This window comes from Triticum aestivum, chromosome 5D (assembly GCF_018294505.1).
Source record: "Triticum aestivum cultivar Chinese Spring chromosome 5D, IWGSC CS RefSeq v2.1, whole genome shotgun sequence".
In the NCBI taxonomy this organism is placed as follows: Eukaryota; Viridiplantae; Streptophyta; class Magnoliopsida; order Poales; family Poaceae; genus Triticum; species Triticum aestivum.
The window spans coordinates 447839757-447857147 of NC_057808.1; the positions used below are offsets into that span (position 1 = coordinate 447839757).

Below are 17391 nucleotides of genomic sequence, written 5' to 3' on the forward strand. Positions count from 1 at the left end.
CCGACACGAGCAAAGCGAAGCGAAGAACACTCTTCCCCTCCGTCCGTCCCCTCCTAAAACCCTAGCAGCCCAGGCGGCGGCCCCCTCCCTCCTCCACCGCGCCACCCCGAGCCCCGCGCCTCTCGCCGTCCGGAATGGGGCGCGCCGATGGAGAAGACAAGGCCGCGCTCTCCCCCGGCGGGGAGGACACCGCCGACCTCTCCCCCGACGACTCGCCGTGGAGCGACAGCGCCTGGTCCGAGGACGACGACGACGACGAGGTCCGCCCCCGCTCCCCCACTCACCCCATCGACTTTCTACTTAGCGCTGATGGGTTGTCCATGCTGCCGCCGCAGGCATCGCTGTCGTTCGAGGACAGCGGCGAGGGCTCTGGCTCCGACGCCGACTCCGACGGCCTGGAGGAGGAGGATGATGCCGCGGCGGAAGAGAGCGACTCCTCCGAGGACGAGGTGATTTAGCTGCCCCGCGGCCATTTTAGTTGCGTTACCGGGGTTAACGGACTCGATGGTTATTATTATCAATTGGCATTATGCTGCAGGTTGCGCCGCGGAACACCGTCGGGAACGTGCCGCTCCAGTGGTACAAGGACGAGGAGCACATCGGTTACGACATCTCAGCGAGGAAGATCAAGAAGCGGGACAGGGAGGGCAGAATCGACAGCTTCCTCAGCAGCAAAGATAACGATGATGACTGGTACGAGGCCCCAACTCGATTGGCTGCTATATAGGGTCGCACGCCCGGCTTACTATGTGCTTGTGAGAACTTCAGGATGGGATTAGTTATCCGTCTGATGTAACTTCAGTTTTACTTACAGCTAAGGAAACAGGGGCTGAACAAATGTTGAGCGGTTCGTTTAGCTTCCGTATAAGTGCTTTTATCATCTCGCTCCAGTCTGTCATACTCAAAGACTAGCTACTAGCCTATGCCCAGTTCTGATTTTAAACTCTTGCGCGATATGGAGTCAAAATGTTTTTGAAAAATTTCATGGTTCAGTGCCCCAGATTGCACACGTCTTGCAAAATGTTTTTCCTCCCTTACCTTCATTCATACATTGTCTGGTTCTAGGTTGGGTGGGTCTGGATTTCCTTACTGATGAAATGCCCCATCCTCACTTCCTGCTGTTGCCAAATATAGGTTAAAGATTTGGGATGACTATAATGCCGAGGAGGTGAAGATTACCAAGGAAGAAGCTAAGATAATTAGTAGAATGATGAAGGGGAAGACTCCACATGCCAATGTTGATCCATATCCAGTAAGTGTACCTGACAAAATCATCCAACATTTATTTGAAGCGTTCATTTTGTAACTAAAAAAGACCTAGTTGGTCTGCTTAGTGGTTATTATTTGCTATCATCACTATGCTTGTGAATCTGTGCAGATGAACATTTAGAAGTGAATTCCATGCTGGCATTTACTAAGCGTCATGCATAATACTGATTTTGTACGGATGTAACTTGTACTTACCTGTACAAGTAATAATTTAAGCTGTAGTTGACATGGCAGTGGAGATTATGTACATGCATGCAAATTGAAGCTATTCTTTTACAGTTCATGGTTTCCTTTCATTTTCTCTATAATGTTCAACACAGGCCGAGTAGACTTCTCTTAGTATTATGTTGACTGGTTTGAATGTGGTGATCATTGAAGTTAATTCTTTTGCAATTTATGGTTTCCTTCCACTTTTTATACATATAACTATTATGCTCAACATGGGCTGAGTAAACTTTTCTCGTAGGATTATGTTGACTGGTTTGAATATGCTGATAAAGGCCATCCACTTTCTAACGCTCCTGAGCCAAAGAGGCGATTTGTGCCCTCGAAATGGGAGCAAAAGAAGGTATATCATCAGTTTCCTTATCTTCTATGTTATGTTAGAGCTTTTGATAAAATCTACATGCTCTTTAATTTCTAATAAGATATAACTAAGTGCATGGATGTCTTATTAATCTGTCTGTTCGAGATCTGAAGTATCTTGCTTAAGAAAAGAAATACCCTATTAAAATGTGTTTTATACAGAATGTTTTAAGAAATTTGTGAGACAGTGAACTCATGATTGTTGGCAGGTCACGGGTGCCTGCTTTAGTAATTCAGTTCATGATTGTGAGGTGTTTCTAGTTTTCATATTTTGCTGGCTGCCTTGGAGTGTGTACTGTTCATAGTTAAAAAAGGCACGCCTAAGCGAGCGCTTAAGCGCGCCTAGGCTCTAGGCGTTGGCAAAACGCATTGCGCATAACTACGCTTAATCTGTGCATAACTGTGCATAAGCATGCGCTTTGGTCAGTAAAGCGCAAGGCGGTGGCAAAACGCACAATTAACGCCTAGCGCTTTTGTGAACTATGGTACTGTTTAGATTTCAGATTGCGCTCTACTAATTTATTGCATGTTGCAGCAAGGGATTACTAATGTTAGTTCACCTTTCACTTTTGTTCAGTTGCCTAGATTTTTGTGGGCAGTCATTGAATTAGATCATGTGATATTAGTACTCCATAAACAGACTCAGTAGCCATATGACTAATTCTGTAGGTACTCTCTGAAACTGCTTTGGATTCGTATTGTATATGCTTTCTCGCTGAGCAAGAATATAGAGATTATATGCTGTTAGTAATTAGTACTGGTCAAATAGCCTTAATTTCCACAGGACTTATTTGTTAGTTTCTTTCTGAAACTGCTTTGGAATTGCATTTGTGCTATCACGTTTCTTGCCTGCCATTTATAACTAATAATTAGTTTGCATTGCTATTTACTATATCTTTTACCTCAATTGTTCTTTATGGCAGGTTGTTAAACTTGTTAGAGCCATTCGTAAAGGATGGATCAAGTTTGACAAGCCAAAGGATGAGCCAAACTATTATCTCTTGTGGGGAGATGACACTGATACAGCAGACAATAAGCGGCAAGGCTTGAGCTACATTCCTGCACCTAAACCAAATTTGCCAGGTACCATGCCATCATTTTGCAAGCCCTGTCATGCTTACTTGAAAAGCTTCTCAGCAATCTATTTGACCTGATGACCTCCCATTCTGTTGAAATGATGTGAAACAGTTTTGCACTGGGCATTTCTGTTTCTTAGTTGATGTTCTATATTGTGTATGATGCCATTAATTTCTTCTATTCAGGTCATGAAGAGTCGTATAATCCTTCTGTTGAATATATTCCCACACAAGAGGAGATAGATAACTACCAGCTTATGTATGAGGAGGACAGGCCAAAATTCATCCCACGACGGTATAATTACTTCTACATTGTCATTATAATTTTTCTTATGCATGGTCTGATTCGTCTGAGGAAATTTAGTTACATCACCCCTTTATATTGTCCCGTTGATTATGCAGATTTGAATCTCTTAGAAGTGTACCTGCCTACGAGAAGGCACTTAGGGAAGGATTTGATCGGTGCCTAGATCTTTATCTATGTCCTAGAACTCGCAAGAAGCGTGTAAGTGGAGGATCTATCTTCTTTTCATGACTATATATGGGCCTTTATTGCCTGGATTCCAGTTTATCATTTATTATCGTCATGTTCTTTTCAATGCATGATGATTATTTGGCAATTCCACAGATAAACATTGATCCTGAGTCGCTCAAGCCAAAGTTACCCAGTAAAAAGGATCTGAGGCCATATCCACGAACTTGTTACCTTGAGTTCAAGGGCCATGGTGGTCCAGTGACGTCGCTGTCAGTTGAAGCAACAGGGCAGTGGATAGCATCAGGTATAGAGTGTAGATATTTATTTTCCCCAAGTGATAATGCCCACACGTGGCACGAGCAATTCCGCCCACACGTTTTTTGATGGCAACTTTAGTTACAAGAGGATGATGGCAACTTTAGTTGTGAAGCATGGCAACTTTCTGTTTGGATGGCAAGTTTCAGTTTTTCTGAGATTTGTTTTTTTTTTCGGATGGCAACTTTAGTGTAAAAAACGTGTGGGCGGTGTTACTACATGCCACACGTGTGGCAGTTATCGCCGTCCTTATTTTCTATGATAATGTTCTGATGGTTCAAATAGTAATGAACTCAATGTTATTAGTTAATTTACATTTTCAATGTGACCAACTTTATTACTCCCTCCGTTCCTAAATACAAGTCTTTTTAGAGATTCCAACAAGTGACTACATACGGAGCAAAATGAGTGAATCTACACTCTAAAATATGTCTACATACATCCGTATGTTGTAGTCAATTTGAAATGTCTAAAAAGACTTATATTTAGGAACGGAGGGAGTAGTATGCATCGTATACAAAAGTAGTAAATGACAGTGCTGTGAAACATAACTGTAATGGCAAATATTATTGACCAATCTCAAGTTTCCAAAAAATGGAGGGTCTTATATTTGTAGAAGGATGAGGAATTGGACAAGATAATTCAGTGAAAAGGCCCCTTTGCTGCATGAAATGATCTCATAAACTTGAGCATGGCATTGTCTTATATTACAGTTCTTCTTTGCTGAAGGTTCATCTGATGGAACAATTCGTGTTTGGGAGGTTGAAACTGGTCGCTGTCTTAAGGTTTTCAATGTTGGTGCTGATGTCCATCATATTTCGTGGAATCCTTCACCTGAGAGGCCCATTCTGGCTGCTATTGTGTATGCCTTCGCCATTCACAAGTATCCTTCATTTTCTGGTGTTACACATTCTCACCATTCATTTTATGTTGTGCAGTGGCCGTGATCTTCTGCTTCTTAACACTGAGGTGGGGGATGAGGAAACACAAGTGAGGACAAAGGAGCTCCTCCATGTAGAGGAACCGACCCCTGAAGATGATGGTAATAGTAGTTGTCAACCAAACAATTCTTCCACCTATCTTATTCAGTGTGTTCTTAAATATTTAATTATGTTGCAGGTGATAAGAAACCAGCTGTGAGGTGGGTGAATAATGACAAATTTGACGGAATCACATTGATTCATCATAGGGTATAGTACTTGAGGGTTACTTATCATTCTCCTAAATGCGTAGGCTTTTTGTTCGCATGCTTACATCTGTTTTATTGTTCAGGCTGCATCAACCGTGGAGTGGCATTCGAAGGGAGACTATTTCACGACAGTCGTGCCAACTGATATCCTGTTTGCTTTGTTTAATTTACAAGTGATGCATGAGCATAATAACAAATATGGTCTAAAATAATTTTCTCTAGTTTCAGTCTTGGAGCTGCCATGCAACATTCTAACTATATCAAGATAATCATTTGCGACGTTTCTATATTGTGTGCCCCAGCGAAATTGGCTTTTCTTTCTTTGTTTCGGAGCTGTGTGCTTCTCTTTCTTGATTGGGTCTCACTCTTTCAATTCATAGTTACTGTAGATATGCATCCCCGCCAACATAGTGTGTAGACAGATTCTTCACATTTTGAATATCTTTTCTTTCGTTTGTCTACCTTAATTCCTTTGTACGTGAATCAAGGGCTGTATTGTTGCATCAGCTCTCCAAGAAGCATTCTCACCATCCTTTCCGTAAATTGCCGGGACTCCCTGTAGCAGCAGTATTCCATCCAACTCAAAAGATGTTCTTTGTTGCCACTAAGAAGTTTGTTCAGGTTTATGATCTCCAAAAGGCAGAGGTAGTCAAGAAGCTGGAGTCAGGTCTCCGTGAGATTTCCTCTATCTCTATCCACCCTGGTGGTACGTATAAAATCAACTGATTACTAATTTACCAGTTGATAAATCTTGAGTTGGTTCATATTACCTTTGCTATTCTAAGCTGTAAACCATTGGTTAAATTAATGGTAGTGCTACACTGTTTGTTGGATCGCCTTTTTATTGGCATTGCAATTCTTTCATGCAGGCGATAATGTTATTGTGGGAAGTAAAGATGGTAAATTGTGCTGGTTTGACACTGATCTGTCTACAAGGCCGTACAAGATGTTAAAGTACTACTTCTCCTACATTTAGTTTCTTTCTTGTATTTTTGGTTTCAGTTTTCGTATAGAACTATAGATACATTGCCAATGTTACCGTTTTAGGCAGTTGGTTGCTTATTATTTTAGCTTTTCTTTGTTCAATTTACTTCAGATAACTTAATGTTTTTTATGGAGCTTATTACAAAGTGTTTTTATGTACTAATTACTAAATGCTTTAATAACAATGTACAATACGGGCGACATGCTTTTCTATCTGATGTGGGCACCTATTTTAATCAAGCAACAGTACATGCCACATGCTTTGCTATCTGATGCAGCCACAGATGACTCCATTACGCTAGCCTTCAAAGTCATGCCGACCTATTCTTTCTCGACATCACCACTATGTGCAAAAGTGTTCCCTATTAAATGTCAATGATTTACACTGTTTAGTCTAGTTTTTTTGATTTTGTACTGTAAGAAATTCTCATGTTTTTTCCGGTTTCAGTTACTGTTCTGTTTTAAAAAAAATCCTATCAGATACAGTTCTTTTTATGGATAGTACCCACTACTTATACTTATACTGTTCTGTATGAGTTTATATTTTTTATTTTATTTTCTTTATTTCAGGAACCACTCGAAGGATATAACCAGTGTTACTTTCCACCGGAGATACCCTCTTTTTGCCTCATCGTCGGAGGATTGTACAGCCCATGTGTTCCATGGGATGGTTTATGCTGATCTCAACCAGAACCCACTTATTGTGCCATTGGAGATTCTTCGTGGCCATTTAAGTTCAGATAGAAGAGGTATATTGTCATACATCATGTGGTTTCTATAATTTGCATTATTTTACATTTTTTGTTGATTCTTATTTGCGTAGACATTTCGATCAAAGCAGATATATGTCAGTGGTCAAACTCTGTTTACATTGTGATGTTCTTCACGGGAAGAATGCAAGTCATATACTTTGCATTGAACCTTGCATTCTGCAATCCATATGATGCGAGTTTGAACTGAAGCATACATGTGCTTGTGCTGATATGCTATGTTCTCCTATTTGATCACTTACAAATTACAGTAAATTGCTTATAGCTTTTCCTGCTTTGTTGGTGCTTGGAATTTTTTTTTGAGAACCAGGGACAGGCTAGCGTAATATTGAGCCTGTAATGTTGTAGCACGTTTCTTGCTAAATCGAAATTATTCGTACGGAAGAAACTTAGTTTCAGTCCATTGGACCAAGCACTCTAGGTATATATCGGCTCGCAAGGATGCATAGGCAAATTCAAGATTTGGGCAGGATCAACTTTGTACGCGTAGAAGGAAATATGTATTTATGTTATATTTTGCGTTGCTGAAAGCTATATAGTTTTGTTTATAACAGTTATCTATGATATTTTTTGCATAACCAGTTAACCACACAAGGTTATGCAAATATTGCAAGGCAAGTATCTGTAACTATATGTTTTGGTTTTGTTGTTTTGCAGGAGTTTTGGATTGCAAATTCCACCCAAGACAACCGTGGTTGTTCACCGCCGGTGCCGACTCGATGATTAGGCTATACTGCGACTGATGACGATGCTTTCAAGGAGTATACGTTTTAGGTGGCAATCTCGACGGGTAGCTTTTCATGATGGTTATGTTCTGCCGTTTCGCCAAGAGTCGCAGACCGGAGCCAGGAAGGATTTCCTCTCGTGCTGCAGTTTGCGATCGCATTTTTGTTTGGGGAGATTGTTGTATCTTTTTTCTTGTCATTATTATGTATAACAATTAGATGAGGTGCAGAGTCTTGGCTTGTAATGACAACAGGGAGCGGAAAGAGAAGTTTGAGCTATCCCACAAGTAATTGTTGAGCCTTTTGTTTGGTGCTATTTATTCTTGTTGAGTTACATGGTCTCCCAGGCCAATGCAGCTGCGCATCGGCATAGCTGCTGCTGCTGTTGCCATCGCCAGCCTCTTTGGCTCTGCTGAGCCATGCCGTAGTGTTGTCCACCCTGTTGGATGGCTTTGAAGGCGCTCTTCAAATTTACCCAAAGAAATGCAGGTTTGCGTGGATGTATCTATCTGAAGTGATTCAAAACAAGTTGCAATGAATGTTATGTTTGGGCGCAATTGCAGCAGTTATTATGTTTAGGTGCAATCGCAGCAGTGTAACTTTCTCGGACGATTTTGATGGCTTTTACACCTTATTGTGATTTTGATTTGCAGGGATATCGCATAGATTGGAGCAGGTTGGATGATGCCGAATTGTGGCTACCCGATTCTGATTTGCTAGGGTTTCTGCTTCCAAAAAAGATCAGCATGTTGGTTTTTTATATCGACTTGATCCTGCCTGGAACTACGTTGTCTGCTTTAAAAAAACAACACAATTTTCAAGCTTCTCGTCCCCTTTGCACGCGGCAAACTAATTTCAACCAATGTGCGGATCAAACCGTGGTGTCATCGGTGGTGATTTAGAAATGGTTATTTCTTGGTCGCCGCAGGATCAAAAATAGCGTAACCGAAAAAGCCCACCAGGTACTCGAGGCTAAAGTGAAATATTTTTAAAAAGAGGGCGTGGTATCAATCAATGTCTAAGCATGTGTGAGGATCACACATCTGCCCCCAAATGTTTCTGGTGAGTTGGGTATGGGTAAACATCAAGTTTAGATCATGGTGGATATCTGATCTGGTGTAGCAGCTAGGCTAGTGTTGCAGTAAGCAGGGAGCAGTGACACGACGGCAAAGCGATGTTTTTGCCGTTATGGGTTAACTGGTGAGAAAATGGCCGTCGTTCAGCTAAGCAAACAACTCCCAAGAAATGAGACCCGGTCGATGGAGAAGAACCGGACAGCATGTCAAAGTAAGGGGATCTAGCAGACGTGCCCAATTAAAAAGAAATATGGTGCAGTGCTAAGGAAGTTACTTCTATATATGTACACATATACTGTATGTCTTTGTTGGACACTCGAGTCCACGCACACACATATTAGAATATGTACGTGTAGTATGTAGTATATAATAATATTTGAATAGTATATATACCAATTTGTATGTAGTATATGCCATTTTTTTGTATGCTGTTGTATACATATGAGGGTATAAAACTATGGACTCGTATACAATTTTTTCATATAGTTTTCTTTGAAATATCTTAAATATAGTATATGAACATACTTAGAATGATAAAGTAGTATATATACAAGACTAATTTTCTGTACTCTTGGGAGTATGCACTCCCACGTTCAATATACCTCAAAATCAAATATTTTATACCTCTTTTCTATTCTCAAATACCTTATTGATTATTCTAAGATACCTCAATATAAATTTTATGAAAAAATATCATAAAGGCCCATAGTTTACGTAATACACCATTTGTACGTACAAAATAACAGTTTATGTGCGTACAAAATAAAATACAAGCATCCAAATGGATTTTTTTTACAAAACTCACTTTGAGGTATCTAGTAATAATTAATAAGGTATATTAAAAATAATAATGAGGTATAGTGGTATCATCTATGTGGTATATGAAGAGCGGGAGTACATACTCCCAGGAGTACACATGCATTTTTCCTATTACCCGGTGGTAGTTACCACCACTTGCGTTTTGTATGTCGTATGTAGAATCTATCAAATCAGAGTATGTACACGTAGTATGTAGTATATAAGAATGTTTAAGTAGTATATATACTATTTTTTGATAGTATTTTTTTTTAGAAAAGGAGGATGACCCCGGCCTCTGCATCTGGGCGATGCATACGACCATTTTATTAATTATTCTCACAAGACCTTACAAAGTAATACAACAGTAAGACTAAAGCCGCCGTCTAAGCAACTCTATCCAGTTGATGAAGGGGCGCAGATAGCCTGGGCCTAATACCAAACAGACATCGCAGCCAAACCTAACATCTAAGACCTGAGGTCCCATCGAGGACGCCTGCCGGGCATGGGTCTCACCGGTCCGGCGTGCACTCAGAGGCCGCCGCCGCCAACTGCCACTTCTCTATCTTCAGAACTGTACTGATGCATCAACCTTGCTCGATCCAGCTATCGTCGACGCCATCATGGCGCCCAACGGCACCTCCTCCCTGCGCGCAAACAGCTGAGCACGTCACGGTCGCCACTGATACACCTCAGCACCATGCTGCCAAGTACCACCAGCCGACACAGCTTGAAGTCTTTGGAAAATCTGTCGTGCGTAGCACCTGCCGACCAGGCATGACAAAGCGGCACCTGTCGGTCAGGCATGACTTGACATCTCCACCGAAGCTCCGTGCAAGATGAAGCCGCTCCACCTCCAGCCTCTCTGAACGGGACGGGAGCACCCCAGGAAGACACGACGAAGAGTTGGGCACCACAAACACCACGAGAGCCGGACCAGCCGACCGCCATGGCGAAGCGACACCACTAAAGAGAGACCGCCGCCATCAGGAACGCCAAGAACGCGCTGCAGCAGTCCCACCTTCCCGCGGACCCAAAGCGGCGCCTTCAAGAAGGTGACGGAGCCGGGCACCGCCGCCGCCCAACCAAAGTTGTGGGTTTTGACCCGGGTGTAGGGGGAGGACGAGGGGGAGGGAGCTGGATCTCGAAGCCGCCTTCAAGAAGGGAAAAGCGCTTGGAGCGCCGCCCGCGTCGTGGCCGCCGCAGCCGGCCAAGAAATTACTCCGATCCAGAGCTCCCAACCCCACATCCGCGCAGTCCGCCACCGGATCCGGCCGGACTGACGAGGAGGAAGCAGCAGCACAGTGGCGTCGTCTTCAGATCTGGCAAAGGAGAGCAGCCGGGGATCCCTCCACGCGGCGCCCGCATCCACCGCCCACTCGCCGCCCGCGCGGCCGAGTAGACGCGGCCCTCAACTCCGGCGAGCGCCGCCCGCCGCCAGAACGACGCCGCCCTCACCAGCAGAGGCCGCCGCCTCAAACCCTAGGCCCGAGCCCGAGCGGCGTCGCGGCCGAGGGCCTCGCCGCCACCCTCATCGGCGGCCGCAAGGGGGACCCGGCGCCCGTCTCCGGCGGCGGCGAGGATAGATCGATAAGGGGATGAGGCGGACGGGGAGGTTGGTCGCCCCCGAGTCGCCCTCGAGAGGGCGAATATGGTCCTTTTTACGTACAAATATGTACCTGTTTCACAAATATAATAAAAATTATGGATCAACTTGCAATTGTTTCATGCAACTCACTTTGAAATATCTTATATATAATGTATGAATATACTTACAATGATAAAATTACATATATACTATTACATGATAGTATATGAGAAATGAGAAATGATAGTATATATATATATATGTGCGCGCGCGCGCGTGCGCGTGTGCGTGTGTGTGCGCGCGCATATATATATATATATGTATATATGTATGGTTGACACGCTAGGCGCATGAACGTACTGCCGCTCAAATGTACTCCGTCGTGGTCTGCTCGCTGGCTGTCGTGGTTCTCAGAGGCAGAGCTTGAACGACAAGTCCATCTCCGCCGTGGTCTCCCCACCGACCGTCGTGGTGAGGCGAGTGCCATCCCAGCCGTCCATGCCCATGCCCATGCTCAAGCTCGTGGGGGGTGAAGTAGCGTAGGCCCAAATATCACCGCCGCCGTTGATCCAGCTATGGGCGACGGTCGTGGAGCCAGCTGTGAGCGACAAGTCCAGCTCCGCCGTGTCCTCCCCGGCAGCCGTCGTGGTGCGGCGAGTGCCAGCCAAGCCACCCATGCCCATGCTCGACGCGGGTGAAGTAGCGTAGGCCCAAAGATCACCGCCGCCGTGGAGCCAGCTGTGGATGACGGCCGGCGAGGAAGGCGTGGCGGCGACGGCGGCGTTTATGCCTGCAGAGGCGTCGCGTCTGCGCTTGGCGAGGGTGCGGTCGGCGAGGGCGCGCTCGTTCTTGTGGGCGTTCTGGTGGCCGCCGAGCGCCTGCGAGCTAAAGAACTTTCGCTGGCAGTAGTTGCACGAAAAGGCTTCCTTACCATGGTGCTGTTGCTGGTAGTCCGCGGGAGCAGGGGACGCCGGGCGCCGGGTGCGGCGGTGGTGCGTCATCGCATCGAGGCGGAGGTCGAGGCTGATACGGTTCGACAACAGCTGGTAAGGCGTCTCACCCTCACCCTCCATGGTCGACGCTTTGAAGGTGGTGTGCGCGCGCGGGAAAGTGTGGAGGAAGAAGGAGAAGGAGGCACGTACGGGGCGGTGTGAAGTGTGAGCCAGCGCGACGGTATATAAAGACCAGTGAGCCTGGATGAACCAGTGCTTGCCCGTTTAGCTGGGTTGCCATTGCTTCAACGGTTTTTTTCGTTTTTCTTTCTTTCAAAAAAGCACTCTCTGGCGGCACCACATTTCTGTTTTTTACATAAAGTACTTCTTTTTCTTTTGCGACATTAACATGTTCCGTGTTTGTATTCACGCATGACTAGCTGCTATACCATGCCCTTCTCCATTCATGTCTTTTCAATCCATATGATCCAAACAGACCCTGAGAAGCTCGAGACACGATTTGAAACGGGCCGGGTGCATGTCAATGTCAATGTCAGTGTGCACACTATAGCCACGTAGCTTAATTTATGGGTCTTACAGAAAGGAATTAGGCCGGGAATGCTAACAGACTATGGAACGGACCCCTTTTCCGTCAAGAGGGAGCTAAAGATGGTTCAAACAGAAGGCTCCTAATGTTTCTCAACACCGACTGTTGTTCCTGTTTTGTGTAGTCTCTGGTTTTAGTAGCACAAATACCACACAACTAGCACGCTACATGCAAGGGGTCTTTTTTTTAGAAACTTTGTGCGTAAGAAGAAGCTAAAAAGAGTCCCGACAAAATGCGCCATGAACCAATCGAAGGAGCTGAAGAGAGTTTCAACAAAAGGCGCTATGCTAGGCCGTAGGTGTACGAGTTCTTTCCTTAGAAACCATGCATCCAAGAAGAAGCTAAAGAGAGTTAGCCATGCTACGCACTACGTACTATTCCTTGGCCGACACTCGAAAGAAACCATTGAAAGAACCTCAACATCGAGCTAAATATAGTTCAAACAGAAAAAAACGTAATAGCCCTTCAGGCCCTGTTCGGCCAAGCAGCTTGAATAAGTTGTGGTTCTGATTTTCTTTCAGCTCCGTTTTTGTAGATAGACACACACAACAAAACTAGAATTATGCTACCTACAAGGGGGCTTTTTTTAGAACCATATAGGAGAAGCTAAAGAGAGATCCAACAAAGATCATCTTACGGCATATATATGGGTTCTTTTTAGGAGTTCTGTAGAAGGAGCTAAAGAGAGTTCCAACAAAAGGCGCCATGCTAGGCCATAGGTACACGAGTTCTTTCCTTAGAAACCATGCGTCCAAGAAGAAGCTAAAGAGAGTTACAACACAGGGCGCCATGCTACGCATTACGTAATATTGCTTGGCCGACACTCGAAAGAAACCATTGAAAGAACCTCAACATTGAGCTAAATATAGTTCAAACAGAAAAAATGTAATAGACCTTGAGGCTCTGTTTGGCCAAGCAGCTTGAATAAGTTGTGGTTCCGATTTTCTTTCAGCTCCGTTTTTGTAGATAGACACACACAACAAAACTAGAATTAATGCTACCTACGTGGGGTCTTGTTTTAGGAACCATATGTATAGGAGAAGCTAAACAGAGATCCAACAAAGATCATCTTACGCGACACGTACATGGGTTCTTTTTAGGAGTTTTGTAGAAGAAGCTAAAGAGAGTTCCAACAAAAGGCGCCATGCTACGCCGTAGGTACACGAGTTCTTTCCTTAGAAACCATGCGCCCAAGAAGAAGCTAAAGAGAGTTACAACACATGGCGCCATGCTACGCACTACGTAATATTCCTTGGCCGACACTCGAAAAAACCCACTGAAAGAACCTCAACATTGAGCTAAATATAGTTCAAACAGAAAAAACGTAATAGACCTTGAGGCCCTGTTTGGCCAAGCAGCTTGAATAAGTTGTGGTTCCGATTTTCTTTCAGCTCCGTTTTTGTAGATAGACACACACAACAAAACTAGAATGCTACCTACAAGGGGTCTCTTTTTAGGAACCATATGTATAGGAGAAGCTAAAGAGAGATCCAACAAAGACCATCTTACGTGGCACGTACATGAGTTCTTTTTAGGAGTTTTGTAGAAGAAGCTAAAGAGAGTTCCAACAAAAGGCGCCAGGCTACGTAGGTACACGAACTATTTCCTTAGAAACCATGCGTCCAAAAAGAAGCTAAAGAAAGTTACAACACATGGCGCCATGCTACGCACTACGTAATATTCTTTGGTTGACACTCAAAAGAAACGATTGAAAGAACCTCAACATCGAACTAAATATAGTTCAGACAGAAAAAAAACGTAATAGACCTTGAGGCCCTGTTAGTCCAAGCTTGAATAAGTTGTGGTTCCGATTTTCTTTCAGCTCCGTTTTTATAGATAGACACACACCACAAAACTAGAATGCTACCTACAAGGGGTCTTTTTTTAGAAACCATATGTATAGGAGAAGCTAAAGAGAGATCCAACAAAGACCATCTTACGCGGCACGTACATATGTTCTTTTTAGGAGTTCTATTGAAAAAGCTAAAGAAAGTTCCAACAAAAGGCGCCAAGCTACGTAGGTACACGAACTATTTCCTTAGAAACCATGCATCCAAAAAGAAGCTAAAGAGAGTTACAACACATGGCGCCATGCTACGCACTACGTAATATTCTTTGGTTGACACTCAAAAGAAACCATTGAAAGAACCTCAACATCGAGCTAAATATAGTTCAGACAGAAAAAATGTAATAGACCTTGAGGCCCTGTTAGGCCAAGCTTGAATAAGTTGTGGTTCCGATTTTCTTTCAGCTCCGTTTTTGTAGATAGACACACACCACAAAACTAGAATGCTACCTACAAGGGGTCTTTTTTTAGAAACCATATGTATAGGAGAAGCTAAAGAGAGATCCAACAAAGACCATCTTACGCGGCACGTACAAGGGTTCTTTTATGAGTTCTGTAGAAGAAGATAAAGAAAGTTCTAACAAAAGGCGCCATGCTAGGCCGTAGGTGCACGAGCTCTTTCCTTAGAAAGCATGCGTCCAAGAAGAAGCTAGAGAGAGTTGCAACATAGGCGGCCATGCTACACACTACGTAATATTCTTTGGTCGACACTCAAAAGAAACCATTGAAAGAACCTCAACATGGAGCTAAATATAGTCCAGACAGAAAAAAAACGTAATAGACCTTGAGGCCCTGTTTGGCCAAGCTTGAATAAGTTATGGTTCCGATTTTCTTTCAGCTCCGTTTTTGTAGATAGACACACACCATAAAACTAGAATGCTACCTACAAGGGGTCTTTTTTTAGGAACCATATGTATAGGAGAAGCTAAAGAGCAATCCAACAAAGACCATCTTACGCGGCACGTACATGGGTTCTTTTAGGAGTTCTGTAGAAGAAGCTAAAGAGAGTTCTAACAAAAGGCGCCATGCTAGGCCGTAGGTACACAAGTTGTTTCCTTAGAAAGTATGCGCCCAAAAAGAAGCTCAAAATATTAGTTATCTCTATTTCAAAACTCGAGCTCTGGCACCTCTACAAACCCTGCTTCCCTCTGCGAAGGGCCTATCTATTTACTTTTATGTTGAGTCATCATCCTCTTATTAAAAAGCACCAGTTGGAGAGCACTGCTGTCATTTGCATGCATTACTATTAGTTTACATTGAGTATGACTGGATCTCTTTTACCATGAATTACAATGTTTAGTCAGTCCTTGATCTTCAGAGGTGCTCTGCATTTATGTTTTGCGGTCTCAGAAAAGGCTAGCGAGATACCTTCTTGTTATATCATATTATGATTGTTTTGAGAAAGTGTTGTCATCCGAGATTTACTATTATTGCTCGCTAGTTGATTATGCAATTGATATGAGTAAACATGAGACCTAAGTATTATTGTGAATATGGTTGGTTCATAATCTTTGCTGAAAACTTGAATGCTGGCTTTACATATTTACAACAACAAGAGCAAACAGAGTTTGTAAAAGTTTTTCTTTATCACTTTCAGTTTGTCAACTGAATTGCTTGAGGACAAGCAAAGGTTTAAGCTTGGGGGAGTTGATACGTCTCCATCGTATCTACTTTTCCAAACACTTTTGCCCTTGTTTTGGACTCTAACTTGCATGATTTGAATGGAACTAACCCGGACTCACGTTGTTTTCAGCAGAATTGCCATGGTGTTATTTTTGTGCAGAAATAAAAGTTCTCGGAATGACCCGAGACTTCACGGAGAATATTTTTGGAATTAATAAAAAATACTGGCGAAAGAATCAACACTAGGGGGCCCACACCCTTTCCACCAGGGTGGGGGGCATGCCCCCTGCCTCGTGGGCCCCCTGAGGCTCCACCGACCTCAACTCCAACTCTATATATTCACGTTCGGGGAGAAAAAAATCAGAGAGAAGGATTCATCGCGTTTTACGATACAGAGCTGCCGCCAAGCACTAATCTCTCTCGGGAGGGCTGATCTGGAGTCCGTTCGGGGCTCCGGAGAGGGGAATACATCACCGTCGTCATCATCAACCATCCTCCATCACTAATTTCATGATGCTCACCGCCGTGCGTGAGTAATTCCATCGTAGGCTTGCTGGACGGTGATGGGTTGGATGAGATTTATCATGTAATTGAGTTAGTTTTGTTAGGGTTTGGTCCCTAGTATCCATTATGTTCTGAGATTGATGTTGCTATGACTTTACTATGCTTAATGCTTGTCACTAGGGCCCGAGTGCCATGAATTCAGATCTGAACCTATTATGTTTTCATGAATATATGTGAGTTCTTGATCCTATCTTGCAAGTCAATAGTCACCTACTATGTGTTATGATCCGGCAACCCCGAAGTGACAATAATCGGGACCACTCGCGGTGATGACCGTAGTTTGAGGAGTTCATGTATTCACTAAGTGTTAATGCTTTGGTCCGGTACTCTATTAAAAGGAGGCCTTAATATCCCTTAGTTTCCAATAGGCCCCCGCTGCCACGGGAGGGTAGGACAAAAGATGTCATGCAAGTTCTTTTCCATAAGCACGTATGACTATATTCGGAATACATGCCTACATTACATTGATGAACTGGAGCTAGTCTGTGTCACCCTATGTTATAACTGTTGCATGAGGAAACGCATCCGACATAATTATCCATCACTGGTCCAATGCCTACGAGCTTTTCACATATTGATCTTTTCTTAGTTACTTTTCCGTTGCCACTGTTACAATTACTACAAAACTGCTACTGTTACTTTTGCCACCGTTACCATTACTTCCATACTACTTTGCTGCAGATATTAAGTTTTCCAGGTGTGGTTGAATTGACAACTCAACTGCTAATACTTGAGAATATTCTTTGGCTCCCCTTGTGTCGAATAAATAAATTTGGGTTGAATACTCTACCCTCGAAAACTGTTGCGATCCCCTATACTTGTGGGTTATCACCACTGCAATAGCTAAATTTGGGAGAATTATAAACTGGGAAAAGGAAGATGCTTTAAAGGGCAAAATCTTGGTCAAGGCCAGAGTTACAGACCTGATTGAAATTCCAAAAAGCATTCGGTGGTCTGAAGGAGAGAATTTTG

General features: G+C 43.5%; 2 protein-coding genes across 3 annotated transcripts; one reads left to right on the plus strand and one right to left on the minus strand.

Annotated features, from left to right (window-relative positions):
• Window positions 1-7704, plus strand: LOC123122608 (ribosome biogenesis protein BOP1 homolog). 2 transcript variants are annotated; one of them, XM_044542836.1, is made up of 17 exons: window positions 1-260; window positions 336-449; window positions 539-693; window positions 1135-1252; window positions 1736-1837; window positions 2778-2937; window positions 3117-3225; window positions 3333-3435; window positions 3559-3709; window positions 4450-4582; window positions 4659-4762; window positions 4840-4910; window positions 4993-5053; window positions 5388-5615; window positions 5779-5863; window positions 6464-6642; window positions 7321-7704. In XM_044542836.1, the coding sequence occupies exons 1-17, from the start codon at window positions 135-137 to the stop codon at window positions 7404-7406; spliced, it is 2085 nt and encodes a 694-aa protein (XP_044398771.1). In that variant the 5' UTR covers window positions 1-134; the 3' UTR covers window positions 7407-7704. The 2 variants fall into 2 exon arrangements, with proteins under 2 accessions (XP_044398771.1, XP_044398770.1); XM_044542835.1 differs by having other exon boundaries at window positions 7-449.
• A 3553-nt stretch (window positions 7705-11257) lies between these two features.
• LOC123125442 (uncharacterized) lies at window positions 11258-11920 on the minus strand. The gene has a single exon (XM_044545935.1). The coding sequence runs from the start codon at window positions 11918-11920 to the stop codon at window positions 11258-11260; it is 663 nt and encodes a 220-aa protein (XP_044401870.1).
• Window positions 11921-17391: the final 5471 nt, after the last annotated feature.

What these genes read in the sequence shown, in the direction of transcription:
- LOC123122608 (XM_044542835.1), top strand. Translation starts at nt 135, where the DNA reads ATGGGGCGCGCCGATGGAGAAGACAAGGCCGCGCTCTCCCCCGGCGGG. An exon ending in GCGACTCCTCCGAGGACGAG is followed by an intron (nt 450 to 538) that starts GTGATTTAGCTG and finishes ATTATGCTGCAG; the next exon opens with GTTGCGCCGCGGAACACCGT. An exon ending in TATCTCTATCCACCCTGGTG is followed by an intron (nt 5,616 to 5,778) that starts GTACGTATAAAA and finishes TCTTTCATGCAG; the next exon opens with GCGATAATGTTATTGTGGGA.
- LOC123125442 (XM_044545935.1), bottom strand. Translation starts at nt 11,920, where the DNA reads ATGGAGGGTGAGGGTGAGACGCCTTACCAGCTGTTGTCGAACCGTATC.